Source organism: Buteo buteo, chromosome 15 (assembly GCF_964188355.1).
Source record: "Buteo buteo chromosome 15, bButBut1.hap1.1, whole genome shotgun sequence".
Classification (NCBI taxonomy): domain Eukaryota; kingdom Metazoa; phylum Chordata; class Aves; order Accipitriformes; family Accipitridae; genus Buteo; species Buteo buteo.
The window spans coordinates 3953775-3970629 of NC_134185.1; the positions used below are offsets into that span (position 1 = coordinate 3953775).

At 37.0% G+C, this 16855-nt stretch overlaps 1 protein-coding gene across 1 annotated transcript in view; it reads left to right on the forward strand.

Moving 5' to 3' along the window:
- ADGRB3 (adhesion G protein-coupled receptor B3) overlaps positions 1-16855 on the forward strand; it is a 460271-nt gene that overhangs the window by 419745 nt on the left and 23671 nt on the right. The window contains exons 22-27 of the mRNA XM_075046423.1: positions 1527-1593; positions 3769-3854; positions 7340-7438; positions 7764-7935; positions 14569-14664; positions 16059-16098. Coding sequence (XP_074902524.1) covers positions 1527-1593; positions 3769-3854; positions 7340-7438; positions 7764-7935; positions 14569-14664; positions 16059-16098 — 560 coding nt within the window. The remainder of the gene's footprint in view (positions 1-1526; positions 1594-3768; positions 3855-7339; positions 7439-7763; positions 7936-14568; positions 14665-16058; positions 16099-16855) is intronic.

The following is a 16855-nucleotide window of genomic DNA, read 5'->3' on the forward strand; positions in this document are numbered from 1 at the left end:
TATGTTTCAAACACAATACATCAACAATTTTTATGAACTGATGTTTCTATCTCCCAATAAACATGAAAATTTTAAGTACATGTCTTAGTTATGCAGCAGTCAAAAAGCAGTTTAAAAGCTCATACCAGTAGGGAAATGCATTGTGAATACATTCCCCCCTCTCAGAAGCCCATGTTCTCAGTCTCTCACAATAAATAACCTAGCTTTTGGAAAAAATAGCAAGAAAAATTGCAGAACATTTTGAAAGCATTTTTCTTTGACATTACAAAAATAAATTGAACATAATTGTTGTAGCTGTTTTTTGAGGTAGGAGGTAGAATAGCCTGACAAGTATTACCTTTTTAACAGTGAAGCAGATATGAACTATTTGCATCAATTTATCATTCCAGAATTTAGCACAGTGATGCAGTTGGGTTCATATGGCAGATTTCACATGGCTTCATTGCAACGGGAAACACTTTTATTCTTCGCGGTTTGAATTCCAGCTGTAACAGACCGTTAGTATTATGATGTTCTTGCATTTAATTTACTTGGTTTTCAAAAGTACAAAAACAGGACTGGAAAATAAAAGAAGATATGTATTATTCTGATGTGAATGTTTCTGGATGTGAGATCCAAGTAAATTATTTGAACGCATATACTTGAGTTTTCTTATATGTAGGTGTGATCATGCATTCAAATAAACATGCAGTTCTTTGAATGTGTAATCACTGGGAAAATAGCACAGCTGCATTTACTTCAGTGTGTGAAGCTCCTGATCTTTTGCAGATATGGAAGGCTTTACATCATGTTGTATCAAATATTTAGAATTTGATTCTGCAAGCGCTCTGTGTTTGGAAATCTGATGGTTTTTCAGTGAAAGCCCCGATGCAGTATGACAGACCCTGCAAGATTAGTAGCTCACCAGAAAATACAGTTTTCAGATGCTTTAAAATATACATTTAAATTGTTTGCAAAATATTCCAGAGAATACAGAACAGTTAGATCATATATGATTTTTCTTTAATGGGAATATTGTCAGTAAGACCTAGTTCTAATAGCAATTACTAAATGACATAAGAGAAGATATGTAGGAACCATTTTTTCTGAAGTTCTACATTACAGCTACTTGAGCTTTCATTGCTTTAAGTATAGAACTGTCAGGCATTGTAAGCTGGAAATGTTTCTAGATACCTACCTGGCAAGTCCTCTTCAGGTAACTCATCATCCAAGGCTAGAGGAGATTCAACAAAGATTTGCAAACTTATTTTCTATTGTGCTCTTAATACATTTTAGGCATTTCAGTATATGTATAGTTCACAGTAAAACTTTTGAAACGTTAACAATTGGTAATGGAAATAGCTTTCAACTCCCTACATCATTACATCAACAAAGCAATTCTTTTTTGCATGTGCATATGAATCTCTATATGTAGGATTGAACATACACTGGAAGAATCTCATGCTGTAGTAATTATTAATGCTTTCTTGGCAATGTGTTATACTTAGTTTTAATTTGTGTTAGTTCTTCTCTAATGTTCTTTCCAGCTGTTGGCTGTCTCTTGAAGGAGGGCTACTTTATGCTTTCGTTGGACCTGCAGCTGCTGTTGTCTTGGTAAACATTAATATATTTTCCAGTATTTTCATATGAAATGATGGAATGTGCTATTTAAATTATAAAAGCTTAGCTATACAGTAGCATTACATTTTGCTGTGAATACTGAGCTCAGTATTGTTTAACATACCTTCAGTATTTTGAATGCATGATTCATTTAATTGTATCACTCCTTTATACCAGTTATCTTTCTGTGTCTACACAGTAAGCTGTGAAAGAATAATGTCCTGATTAGTGGCACAGAAAACTTGTTACAGGCATCACTGAGTTATTATCAGTAGCATCTACACACTTGTCACTGCCTTGTGAAGTTCAGTGACAGTCTTGATAGAGTGCTGCTTGGCAGTGTACCACCGTGCCAGCAAAAGCAACAGGAGGAGTGGAACCAGCCAGCAAGTTCTCCATGGCTACCGCTTTTGAAGGCAAAGGAAAAAATCATCGTAGCCGGGAAATGTTACTCGTTTGTGTATAAATCTTCCACATCTCTAGAAATGCATTTAGGTGTAAGATTCACTCTGCCTAATTGTAGACATCTGCAATGTAGATTTCTGCGTCTAGGCTAGTTATCCCAGCCACATTTCATTGTCAGTGGAGAAGAATACACACTTTTAGGGCTCAAAGTGTCAGAAGTATTTCAGGTGTCTACTTCAGGGTAAGATGAATTGCACGTTACATGTGCCATCGGCTATCAGTCATCTGCTCTGCAGTTTGTATGGATTTTTTTACAATATTTTGTTTAGCATTTTTCCCTTACAGATTTTGAAACCAATTCTTCTTTCCACTCCACCAATTTTATACTAGGATAGCGCTATCAACACCGGTTATTTCTGATTTTCCATTGCAAAAGGGAATCGGTCTTAGTAGTCATCAACGATATCGCCGTTTAGCTACATAGATTTTCCTGAAATGGATGTTTACTACTCCCATAGAGTTTGTCTCATCATTGCCTGGAGTCAAGCCAGGATCCTTCTGTACAACTCACAGTCCCTGTCATGATAGAGGAGCCAAGGCTGTTTACAAAAAGCCAGTCATAATTTTCACATGGAACTGTATGTTCTCGGTGTAATTGGCAAGCTTTGTTCAGAAATGTTTGAAGTTCACAGTTGCAGTTTGCCCTACCATTAGCTAGTAGCTATGGAAGGAGCTGTTCCATGCAGCCACTTAAGCCTAAGTGTTCAAAGCAAAAGAATTATATAACATCAGCTGAAAAACGCAAATGCTGAAAATAAAGTGATAATAAGAAAAGCTGGAAAAGAGTTGGCAGGACAGACTGGCAACAATTAGGTATTTTGGCACAGGTCTTGAAAAAACTGTTTGAAAGGAAAAAAGGATTACCCTTTTCTAATAATAATTTTAAAAAAAGGAACATTTATTTAATAGATTCTTTACAGGGCCATGCAGAGACAGGTTCATAGAGTTCGGTTCAATAATACAAATGGATAATAACAGTCATTAAGTTGTCCATTAAATGCCATTAGTACGTCCAGTGAGTGCCAAGTCTGACTGCTGAAACACGTGAATTTTTTTGTAGGTTAGGTCTTCAACCCATGTATGTGAACATATCACCATTTACTTTAATGGACCTAACCAGACTTACCCCAGGCGCTCATCCGGCCCGCAAAAAAAACAAGGAAACTGCAGTCAAACAAGGCTCAAGACTGGCATTTTGGGGAATGACGTAGACAGTGACTAATGTGCAGGAGGGTACGGAAAACCGCGGGCTGGTTCTGTGTAAGTGGGAACACCCGCAGGGGCCGTAAATGCTCCAGAAGGACCACGGTTACGGTCGTCGTGTGCTCCGACCCGCTCCTCCCTGGGCGCACGACTCAAATGCGGTGGTTTTCCCAGAATAGGAGATAGCGTTGCAATTCAAATGGAGGAAATATTAAAGCTGTAGTAGTCAAGCTTCTGGCCAGCAGAGACGTACACATCTAACTTGATACCAGTCATAATTAAAAATTCAAAAATCAGCCTGTTGCGGTGTGCGTATGTGTTACCCATTTGAGAATACGGCCTTTTGGTGGGCTCAGGGACGGTGTTACAGTTTCTGAAGGAATACCCAGAAATGCACCAGAAGGCATTTTGCAGGCCTGTAAGAGCCCTTTTCTGAAGTAACAGGATAAAACATTTTCTTTCAGGCACTGAAAGATCTACTGTTTGTTTTCTGTTTGACAGGTCAACATGGTGATTGGCATTTTGGTATTTAATAAACTTGTTTCCAGAGATGGAATCCTAGATAAAAAGCTCAAACACAGAGCGGGGTAAGCAACAATTGGGTTATTTTAAAGCATATTAAAATTGTATCACCAATTTTCAATTACAGATATTCACTAAAAATGCTTTTGATTGTGCTTTGAACTTTTATATCAGTGTAACAGTGTGTCTAACAGATTCCATTCATCTCAAAAGCTGCCGTTGCATTATCCTGAGGGAATGCAACTAAACAAACTAAACATAATAAAACACAAGTACAACAGTATTAAGTTAATAAGAATGAGGATTAAATGAATCTGAGTGGAGGTTTCACAAGATTGTCACACATGTAAAGTTGTTGCAGATAGGAAGAGTTGTATGAACTGTGTGTACTGAAGGTACCAATTATTTTTGTCTAGCTGTCAAATTTAATTACTATGGTGGAAAACGTTATTTATTTGTGTAAACCATTATAAAATATATTTTACAGCAATATATCCCTTACTGATGTCAATGTTATTCCGCCATTCTGACTATGTGAAGAATTTGCCTTCATTCTTACATCTGTATCTACGTAGGTGTATGTCCTAAATTAGTGTAACAGCATTTTAAAGTAAAAAAACATGTTTTAAAAGCTAGAAAAAAAGTAAATGAAAAGTCTGTGTTATTGATTATTTACTTGCATTTGCATTTAAATTCTGTTTGTTATCATGAGAAGAAAGGATTATGACAGTGGTGGTACCAGAAACTGTTTTTTAGTGGATGACAATGACTTGAAGTACTGCAGCAGCAAACTTAGATACATTCCATATTGGAGAAAACTATTGCACAAGCGCATCATCACCTTCTTAATGCTTATGAAAGTATATTTAAACTTTGAGTAACCTTTTTTTACAGCTACATGTTCTAGTATTGTCTTTTTGGGCCAGCTTGTAGTTAACACCACCAATATCTGCATTTCTAGCAATGATAAGCAATGATATCTTCGTTTTACTGTATATTACTGCTATGGGTAAATTTATTATAGCTTCCCTTTGAATTATTTTACCATTTCCCTAACAGTGGCATTCCTAATAAGTTCAATTCATTGGTTAGATGAGCAAATTTATGAAAAATACTTCAGCTGGTGTGACTTGCATTTAATATTAATTCAATTAAAACTTTCTGGTTTTCAGCTCTTTCACCATCGTTCTGACAAATATGTACCAAAAGCTTTCATTTTGTTCCTTCTCTTTTCCTCCTTTTCCATTAGAAAGTATTAATTTCTTAACCTTACTTTTGTCTCCATTGCTCCATCAACATTCTTAACTGTGTAATAACACTGATGAAATCTAGAATATTATAAAACTACCCAAATTATTTCAAGACTAGTAATAACTTAGTAATCACTAATTCAAATTCACATCTGCTCTAATTGCAGTGATTTAAGATGTTGGGGCAGCCACAGGTTTGGCTTTGTACATTTTCTGAGGATATCCAAGCTTAGATTTAACTGCATCTTTTTTTTTTTTTTTTCCAGCTACTCAGTTGTAGGCTATAAAAATCTATTTGCTTGTAGTATACTTTCCTGATGAAACAAATAACTTGCTTTCTAACAGTGTGCAACGTAGTAAAGAGGTATTTTATTTTAAAATAAATGGATAAAGAACTAGAAATTATTCTGTCAGGAACAATCCAGCTATTCTGGGAAAGCATGTAGATACCCTAATGAGAAACCTTAACTTTTGGGATAGTATGAGATGGTGGCTTGGCAACAGCATTCCTTCATACTACTTGGCAGATGGTGGGTCTTGAGTCATTCTCTGGGACACAGAAATTGGTGCAGGATTTGACCTCCGGTAGAAAGGGGATCGTCACTCATTTCTCGAGTATCTCTTGCCAGCCATGCTCAGGAAGGCAACTTCATTCTTTCTGGCAAACATTGGACTTACACCTGTCAAAAATTCAGCCAGAAGTTCAGCTGTAGAAATCATTTATGCAGGATTTAAAGCAGTGAATGGGACAAAATATACTAACTCCATGTGCTTTTTACCACCTTAATAAGCATATGGAGAACCAACAAGTGGAAAAAAAATGAAAGGATAAGTTGTCCTGATGGGTCTCAATCATTTTCCTGGCATAAGGGGTAGCATACATATATGCCCAGCCAGAAAGATTATATTTGGTTTACATACACATCAAGTTCTATTATTATTTGCAAGATCCAGAACAGATCTATAGAGGTAAAGAGAATAATCTAGCCTGATAACATTGAAGTATTGCCAAGCAAAGATGCAAAGTATTTTCCCAAGCTTAATTTAAGCTTACCCAAGGCATTTTTCTAGTTCATTCATTACTGTAGATCTTTAATTGGTGTAAACTGATGTGGATTCACTGAGTTCTTTTCACATCCCACAATCACCTTATACAAGGCCATGGTTCTCACTGTTTTCTTATGGAAAAACCTGTATTTTTATGGAAAACATACAGCACTTTTTTTATGGAAAGCCATCATTTCAGTTTACCAAAATGGAAACCACTGGAGTTCAATGTCGTTTGGGGCAGTATGTTAAAAATCTTGTGAATGCTGGGTTTGGCAACAAAAAGGAGTTCCATTGGTTGAAATAACTGGGAAAAAAATGAAGTGTTACCTATCTTCACCATGTTGACCACTTTCCAGCTGGGAATAGGTAAAGCACCCTTCCTGTCGCATCTCAGTCAGCTATGGTTATTCCTAGTTCTGATAGCAGAAAGGGAAGGAATAGCAAAAGTCTTTAGTTGACTGAGGAAGCTGAATGCATGCTGTATGTAAAAGAAAATTTAAATTCCAGGTTTTGCCCTTTAACTCTTCTGACAGGTGCCGAGGTACAATGGTCCATACAAAATGCTTTCAGCTTAATGCTTGTGTACTGTGTTTTATTAAAATGCAAAACGGGTCACCCTTTTTTTAGTACCAACTGATATTTATTTCATCAGATCCCATACATTTCAAGCCCTGTATTCAGACCTTCGTGTAGCATGAATAAAATCACTCCAGATGTTAGGGGGCCATTCAGATCACTCGTACAAATCTGACTATACAGTACGCCCATACTGATTTGATGCTTGAATACATTTTGCAGGTTTCTTTTCCTATTAATGCTCTGCAATTGTACATACTGCATACTCCTCCTTTAAATAAGTGTCCTATACTCTTTCTCAAGCAAGTTTGGATACAAGAGTCTTTTAACAGGTCTGAATAGAGGGATTTCACTTTGTGTGTCTATCCTAGCACGTGCTTATGTTTACTTCAGTGTACTGAGCAGTTTTGATCACTGAACATTTGGGGCCTTTTTTAGCTTAAATGGAAGAAATAGAGTCTGCATGAAATGAAGCCCCATAGCATTAACATTTAAAGCTAATAATAATGTAAAGTACAAAGTACAGTTTTGCAACAACATAGAGCATTCATCCTAAATAAGTTTACTTACTTTTTCTGCATGACGTCATATTTAAAAGCTAAATTTCAGTAGCAACGTTTTTTGGTGACAATTCAATATTTTGTTCTTTTTGTGGGTGTTCTGTTTGTTTGCAGTCAGATGAGTGAGCCTCATAGCGGTTTGACGCTCAAATGTGCCAAGTGTGGAGTAGTTTCAACAACAGCTTTGTCAGCCACCACCGCCAGTAATGCCATGTTAGTCCTGATCATTTACATCTTCTTGTTACAAATCTTATACAGTGCATGTGAGACAATAGTTTGATGATGACAACTGTGTTTGCTAACACTGCATAGAGTGCTGAGCACGTTTAAATACTTAACAAAAAAAAAAAGCAACTGTGTTTATTAACTGAATACAGGATATTCTTTAGAACATAAAGTATGACACTGTTACATTCTTGTCTGTGATTTTCAAGTTAACTTCATAAAGTGCCATCCTTAAATATGTTTTATTTTAATAGTGAGCTTTTAATCATTTTTTACAATATTACAATGCTGCTTTTCTCTTTTTTTTCAATAGGGCATCCCTTTGGAGTTCCTGTGTGGTGTTGCCACTTCTTGCTCTGACTTGGATGTCTGCAGTTCTGGCCATGACAGACAAAAGATCAATATTATTTCAGATACTTTTTGCAGTATTTGATTCATTACAAGGCTTTGTTATTGTCATGGTCCATTGTATTCTCCGAAGGGAGGTGAGGAATGGCTTCCCAGTTTTCTAAAGGGCTGTGCTCCTGTTAATCTCTCAACTGCTCTTTAATGTTATATACAGCTTACTCTGCAGAAATATATTTCATAGAAAGGGAAAACTATTTGATGGTGAGATGTAGAGGAAGAAGTAAAAGAGAGAGGGGGAAGATCGGTTAATTCAGGTGCAGAATGTCAGTTTCAGTATAAAAGTGTACCCACTTAATTAGAGGTGGCTTTTAATCAATCCCAAGTTCAGTTTATTTTTAAGTGTTAGACTTTCCCAATATGGTGAGTATGGGGAAATGCTAACATGAATGCCGCTTTCCTGAAGACCAAAAGCTATAGGTTTTTACAGTCTCTAAAACTGATTCAAACACAAAATAATTTCTGCTTATACTGTCCCTGAAAGAGGACACAAGGAGAGGAGGTGTTACGTTGATGAAGATCTACCCTTTCAGTTCTACAAACTCAGGCACATACTTAAGGTAACACACTTCAGTTATGGGGACAGTGAGGATGAAGACAGATGAATGCTTTGGGAACAGCGAGGAGAAGCCAGGACCCCAGCCTGCCCTTCACAGCTCAGTGCCGCCCACCGCAGAATTCATCACCGCTGAAATCTGGTGTCAAACCTACCGCGCAAGTGCTCCTCCATCTGCCTCTGGTGACATCTTCTCTAACCTATCTAACCTGCTAACCAGCCCTACATTTTTATGGAGATAGGTTTGAGAGCAGTAGCGCAACACCTTTGCTGGCAGATCTCTGGGAGTGGGAGCATCTATCAAAAATGCGCAGGCAGAGCCGGGCTGGAGAGCAGTAACCTGGTCCACCGGCGTACCTACACGTTAGCCATTTATCAGCTTCAGGGTATTTACCTCACCAATAAACCAAATTGCACTGACTAGCATGGTTCTTTGCGATTGGCAAGAGTTATTCAAAAGCACTTCAGGACTAAAAAAACAGGGAGGTGTTTCAAGAAAGATTTATTGTCAACGCTGAGTGAGGAATCTCACACAGTCGTTTCCCTTTCCACTGTTCACACCTTTTAAACATTGAAACTCACTATATTCATGACAAAGAATTATGAGTAACATAATTTATTTCAGTCTTTCAGTAGTATACCACTTTGCATGAACTTTGTATCACTATCCTACACAGTATGCATACGTGATTATCTTATCAAAGAATTAAGTTTTCAATTTTTAAGGAAAACACTTATCAATATCTTGCAGAAATTAGCACCTTCCATTGTGCTGACTCCATCCCACTTTATTCAAGCTGTTTGAGGCTATGAACTCTTGTTTTTCTTAGTTTATCAGCTTTCATAGTGGAAGGGGCTTACCTCCTTTAATACCTTTTCTTTTTTCTTCTTTTTTCTTTTTTTGTTTTTTTCCAGGCTAAAAAGATGTGCAGAATAAGAGATAATACTCAAGACAAATCTATTTTATGTAGCACTGTCCTGCTATCCCCTTATTTTCTACAGCATTTTCTTTCCCCATATGATTTACCTCTGTGAAAGAGGATATTTTCATCTGTAGAACTGAAAGCCATCATTTCACATATACTTATAGTAAAACGGTGAGACACTGCAACTATATTCAGTAGAAAGAATGGCCATTCCATACTGGTTTTCCTGTGTATGAAATTTGTATTTCCGTTGGGATATATTAATTAGCCTGGAAAGGGCATACCACCTCCCACTTACTGTCCTGAGGAACCATTTTTATTTTAAAATATATATCTTTATCTCAAGGTTGCAGATGAAACCTTCAAAAAACCAAAGCTGTATAAACAGCATTATCTTTCGTAGACTCATAGAATATCTCAAGTTGGAAGATACCCATAAGGACCATCAAGTCCAACCCCTGCCCCTCACAGGACTACCTAAAGTTAACCATATGCCTAAAAGCGTCGTCCAGACGCTCCTTGACCTCTGACAGCCTTGGTGCCATGACCGCTTCCCTGGGGAGCCTGTTCCAGTGACCGACCACCCTCTCAGTGAAGAGCCTTTTCCTAATGTCCAGTCTGAACTTCCCCTGATGCAGATTCAAACCTTTTCCTCATGTCCTAATTCCATTTTCTCCTGTCCTTTGTGAGGATGCAGAGAGGTTGCAACACACACCTGGTTATCAGTCATTGATTTCGTCAAAAAACAGACCAAAACCCATGAGGAATTCTAAAAGTAACATAGCATAGCACTGTCTAAAATTTAAAAAATTCAGACATTAAAGCCTGCCTCAGTGCAATAATGCAGGAGTTTATTAGAAAAAAATATTTTGGCTGCTTAAGATGAAATTGAATGGGCATCTTCCCACAATGCCCCAAGGCTTGAATTCAAGACAGGTTCCCTAGTCTAATGACAGCTATTTGCTGCAAATGATTCATTCCCATGCAATGCTTCAATATTGCTGAACATCACATGGAATCATTCATGTCTGACCCTACTCACAGGTAGGACTGTGCTGATAGAGGCGGACTTAGTCTTTTCTATAAGTAAACTCAGTTTTCAAATCTGTAGGGTACCTTGACTTGAACCACTTTTAACTCACTGATTCTACTGCAAACAATATGCAAAAATACCTGCTTATAAAGATGTTTATACAGGAAGTTAGAATCTTAATTAGTCAATCAACTAGTTACCATTTATTTTATTTGCGGCTCTTTTAGCAAATCAGATACACATAGCTCACCTAACTGCAAAGAATCGTTACTTCATTTAACTACTTAGAGTTGTTCCTGCAAGCCAGTTTTGGCAGTTACACCTCCTAGACCTAACACTGAAATTCTAGAAGAAAGGCATTTGATAAAACAGCTAATCAATCTATCTACATGGTATTTTTAAAAATGACCTCATAACAAGATTTCCCAATGAGGTCAAAAAAGCACCTGGATTTGATAAGGTCATCCCTTATCAAAAAGGGGAAGGAGGGTTTTTTCTTCAGTCATGACAACTTAGGCAGAAGTAAATGTACAGAGACAACTTATTCACTAATCCGTAGATTATCTCCAGTCAAGGTGATGATAGTGGTGTGGTGGAAGACAGAGAAGCCGAGGCATATTGCTGTTTGAACTCTATTTGACAGAACACATTGAATCTTCTTTAGTCCTCCAGATTTAAATAGTAAACTGGGCAAAACACTTGAGAACTAATCAAGGTAATTTTTTTTCATATGGGAAAAGAAAAGTAATAGAAAGTTCTTCAAGAACAGCAGAGGAGTAAAGGTTGATGCACTTGAGACAATTTTTGTTTCAAAAATGTGTATGGTCTGCACTTACATGGACCGGTTTGCAGCAGCAAAGACATAGTTGTTTACTGCAACAAGTTCCTACACAGAAAGAGACACAAGTCCAGTAAGTTCTGTTTCAATCTGGCTCTGGAGAGTCTGGCTTTCTAGCTGCAGAGAGCCGTAGGTGACCAGAAGCCAAGACAGCGGCCATCAGGCACGGGGTGCGATGCAGTCTTTGCACCGCACGGGGTTCCTCCCCAGCTGAAGGAAGAGTCTGTTACTTTCTGTTGTCTGCAAAAGCATTTTGCTCTGCCAGTGCCTGTCAGGGAAACCCTGCCAATGTATTTGTCACTCCTGATGACAGCTACAAAGCTATCTCAGTTATAGCCTATAGGATTGATCTAATATTTATAGCATGCCAGCACAGACAAAACAATAATTCTGATTGTCAGAAAAAAATATGGGGTGGAATATATCACCATAAAATTCAAAGAGGAGGACAGCCCTGCTTTACTATGCCTTTATTGTCATTACATTACAAAAAGACACAGACTTTTACAATTATATATATAAACCCACTGTTTTTCCTCTCAGTTACATTGATATAAACACAAATGATGGAAACATTTTTTACGTTCTCTGTTATGCTGTATCAATGATCTTGTGTGACAAGGGCTGCATTAGGAAGCCAGGGAGGTTCACCGAGTAGGACATACAACTAGAAGAGAACTAGGTGACATGTTGTGTCTGTTTCTGCCCTCCATCAATGTCATTTGAAAAGATATTAAATCTTTCGACACTTCCATTTCCTAACTTCTAAGGTAAATATAATACTTCTTAAGCATGAGACCTCTTATAGACTATTTGGAAATGAGGAAAGAAAAATGCAAAGAAGTAAGAGTTAGGTATTATTGCCTTATGTTGGCTGCCTTAGTCCAGAGAGCCTAGGGGGTATTTTTGTTGGTTTTTTTTTCTCTTCTTGCTGTTTAAATATCTAATTGGGCATTGAAAGATGGTGAGGCATGTGTCAGAGAACAGAGCATGGTAGGAGAGGTTCCTGCTGAAGCGTCTCCATCAGAGCAAAACAGTTTGCCTGACCTGCTTAAACACAAGATTGTCTAAAGCTAATTTGAATCATACTGAGTAACTCCTGTTAATGCTGGCGATGGGAGGAACCCACATGTGTTTTCTCCTTTTGCTGTGCTCTGCTGACTAGAGAGCATTTGGATTAAATGCATCGTTGGCGTCTAAAGCCCACATTTCTGTACTGCAGGAGAAAAATAAAGAGTGCCTGAGTAGGGAGAGGGTAAGTTATAAAAGCCTGGAGTTGGTTACTGTTGCTAAGGAAACCACTTCCCTGGTATCGGCACGTTCATCACATCTGTCTCTCCTGCTCTGCCTGGCTCGAAGAAAATCTTGTAACTTGATGTTAAAAGGCGGGGGGGGGGGGAGAAGATTACGTTTCAAAGTAAAATGTAAAGACAGCACAGTCTTTACATACTCGAACAACAAGCTTGAACAAGCAGTTTAGAAAAATAAGCTGGTATTTAGAAAGTTCAACCTTTTTGTTTCTGACTTGTGTGAGGACACCTAGAAGTTGCAATGTATGTCGCTATGATGGATACAGCTACATTTGACATTCTGTTAACGTGTTCAAATCATATGCTGCTTGCACTTCAGAAACATTTTAAGAAACATGCACATTTAAGCGGATCCTAACATCAAGATTCACAGCATTAATAGAGAAGGTAGCGAAAGTAGGACATGAGATTCTTGAGATCTCTGGAGCTATCTGAACTGGGGAAGCTTCATGAACACAGAGTCCCAAAAATAAGAAGGCCCACTGCATGGAGTGAAAGGTCACGTAGTGTGTTCTGAAGTAAATTCTTTAGGATCAAGCATCATGAGGCTTGAGATGAGATGCAGCACAGCTGGGGATACTTTGGAGGGAGGTATTTTCATTTTATTTTTTTTGTCAAATCACTGTGCCAGTGCTTCTCCAAGAGCATAAAAGTCTGAAGCATGACCTGACCTCAGCATTGATAAAGTGAGAGAAGTCTTGGATTAAATTTGCAACAACTGCGAGATGCCAGATTAAATTAATGTCAAAAACATGGAAAACCACAGCCAGTGTGGTGCTTAAAATCAGAACCTGAGTCACAATACAGGTCAAGCATACTTTACATTACCCAACCACATGTGCAAAGTCTCAGTGTTCTGAAATCGGTCCGAACCGTCCCATCTTGCTTCATTCTTCTTTCTGCTCTATATTAGTCTTCCTCCACCTGCAACAGTCACTTATCAAGTCTGCAGAGCCCTCGTACCCATTTAAGGGTTGAGCACTCTAAAATAATGCTTCCTAATTACAAAAAAATTAGGTTTTTTCTATTTCATTTTCCCTTTTGTGAAAGCTCTTAAACAGCTTGCAGTAGAATACGATGTATTGAAAGGGTCACCTTTTCATCAGCAACAATTAATGAATTATCCTCTTCTGCTGTTCACAAAATGTCCATGAGTAGAACCCGATTTTCTTCCTTTTAATTATTCTGAATAAGACATAAAGTAATTTCTACAGATAATAAATGGAATGTGGATTTTTATAGGCATTTCATTGAGAGTATGTTCATATTCAAACAAAAAATGATACTAGTTTGTTTTGGTTGGAGGTCACCCAACTAAGTCGCTGTTTTCCAAGTCACATCTTGCAATCAGGTTGCAAATATGGATACTAGCATTTCTGGAACAAAATGTCACATTGTAAAACTTAGATTGTATTGCTATATTAGAATGCATCTGATGATACATATAGAAGTGAAACAAATTAGGTTTTGCTTTCAAAGAAATATTCTCTGTATACTTTTAAAGTATTGGTAAAAATACTCCTTTCCATTCAAAAGTTGCTTTGCTGTCCCTACTATGGTATGTGTGAAAAAGGAGCAAAATATATTTCCATTCTACTGTCAGCAAACAGGAACTGCATTTTTCTTTGGAATGTCCCTCTCTGTTGAACCACATCTTTCTGACATAAGTGTTGCAGAATAATATTTCTTTAGACATACATTCCGCCAAAATCAAAGTTAAAAAAAAAGCGCCTTTCCTATGAAAAGATAATTTCTCAAATACACTTGTGTTTTAGGGAAAAGTCTTCAAATTTACTTTATGGATCATATTAGTAAACAGTAATTTCTGGGAAGTTCTATTTTTTTTTTTTTATTTTCAAGAAACCGGACTCTGTGCAGAGTCCACTTTTCTTCTTCTTGTGCTCACACTCAAGATATTTACTGCTTCTGATTTATTAATTATGCTAAAAAAAAAGTCATGCATTGTATTCCATACAGTTTAATTTAATCTTTAATAGGAGTAGAGTATATGATGTTGCACAAGAATCAGTATAAGATATTGTTTTCACAGGTTCAAGATGCATTCAGATGTCGACTGAGAAATTGCCAGGATCCAATCAATGCAGATTCCTCAAGTTCTTTTCCTAACGGACATGCTCAAATCATGGTTAGCTTTTTTTTTTTCTTTGACTCATAATTTAGTGTTCCTATCCAAAGGAAAACACTTACAATACTGTACGTGGCAAGTATGCACAGCTGAAATATGAACACCATTTTTAAGCGTAAGTCTGTTTAGGTCATTATCTGCTTGCTTAAATCTCTGAGCAAGTTTGACATTATTGGTATGATCATTTAGTAGAGCACAGTGAATTAGTATCTTCCACCAGCGTTCTTTATGACAAAAGATTCTTACATAAGAAAATGAGAAAGTAATCTAATAATATATCATTACTTTTCCTACTGTTTTAAAGAGTACTGATACATTTGAGATTCTTCCTTTCATGAGCCCTTGAAAAATGTTCCTCTCAAAGTAATTCAGACAAGAAGAAAGTGCTAGAGATGTTAGAGGGGGGATCTATTTAGTGGCTTGAATTAAGGAGATGATAGTGAATGGCTTAGTATGCCAATTTGGATTCACTAATACTGTTACATAGCATAATAAGACAAAATATTGGTCCCTTCACTTCCAATGACAGTTTGTCATTGACTATAATGGGGACAGGATAAGGCCCTAAAAAAATATGCAAGGCTCAGCAAGCAGATGCCCTTCAAAAAGTGGTGAATCAAAAAAGAATCCAATGTTTGGACTTCACGAGCAAGAAGGAGGTCAGTTTTATTAAACATTTTTCATGTAATAAACTTTTTGTGGAAATAAAAACATAACTGAAAATTACTTGAATTCTGTAACAGGAGAAATAGTTTTGCTTAACTGTGAAAAGTGTGCTTGGATTTTCAACTGTTAAAATTCATTCTTAGCTCTTACCATTCGGTTTTACCCAATGAAATTAATAATAGTTGTTTTCAGGGAGTGCAAACTTTATGTGATTACATCAGTAGCAAGGATGGACAGACTGCTATATAACAAATAACCATTTCATAACAAATAATGAAGTTTCAGACAGGGTGGACTAATTGGATTACGCTTATTCACAGTAATTTGTATTGCAGGCTATTTTCCATACTTCTGTTTATAAAATTACTATGAAAAGCTTCCTTAAAGATGATCCTTCCATGAGATGTAGAAGTTACTCTTCCATATACATAAAAAAACTATACACTGTATCGTTTTATTAAAATTATATACTCTACTTCCACCTATTTTATTTTATTTTTTCTGGTCAGGCAGCATACTTTGAAAACCACCCAGTTATACTTTAGGAAACTTTGTAAAGCTCTGCAGTTGTAAAACAATACACTTCACCTTCTCAGCAACAAGAAACCACTTTTAAGAGACTATGACTCTGTAAGTAGGACATTTTGGAAGCGCTAGTTGGCAAAAAGGTACTGTGGTTTAGTTTTCAATTAATAATGGTTGTCCTGTTTCGTTGTTTCTTGTTACAGACTGATTTTGAAAAGGACGTGGACATTGCTTGTCGGTCAGGTAAGAACATTGAGAGAGTACTTAGCCAACAAAAAGAAGTCTTGTACTAGTTCCTTGTGAAGTGAAAACCAGAAAAATATCAGGGTTTAATTGTTTACAACACATATTTATAAATGTAAACAAAAAAGTGATACCACTGTACGAATACATTTATTTCATTTTCTTACAAAAGCCTTTTACTAGAATTCAGCAGTTGGGAAGCAGCCAAAGGTATGATTGCCCATTAGAAGGGAAATGGTTTGGGAAAGAAGATCAGTCTTACTCACAAAATTTTCCTTGCCCTGGTACACAAGCAAATGTGAAATAGTCATTTTGCTACCAAAAAAGAAAAAATAATAATAAAATGGTGTATCTTAAAAGCCATGTATATGAAGGATGCATCAATTTAGTTGGTTTAGTTTTAAAGAGGGTAAATTTTTGAGGGCTCTAAGTGAAACCAACAGTAGCTAAAGCAAGATGGTATCAGGGAAATGAAATTTGATTCCACTTTATGGAACAAATTGGGGGTTTTAAGAAATTTCAGTAATGTGATCTTTAACGAGTCAGCTATGCCTGTTTCTGCATATTAGAAATAACATATTTTAAGCAATTTATTTGCCAACCTTGCTTAAATAAAGCGGAGTGTAAAATAAATGGCCCTTTAAACCCTGCGGACATTTTTAACTCCAGGAGATACTCCCAAAGGACAGTTTTCCCTAGGGAGGCAATCCTGCCTAGACACCCTCTGTTTTCAATGAGGAGAGACAGAAAGAGAGAG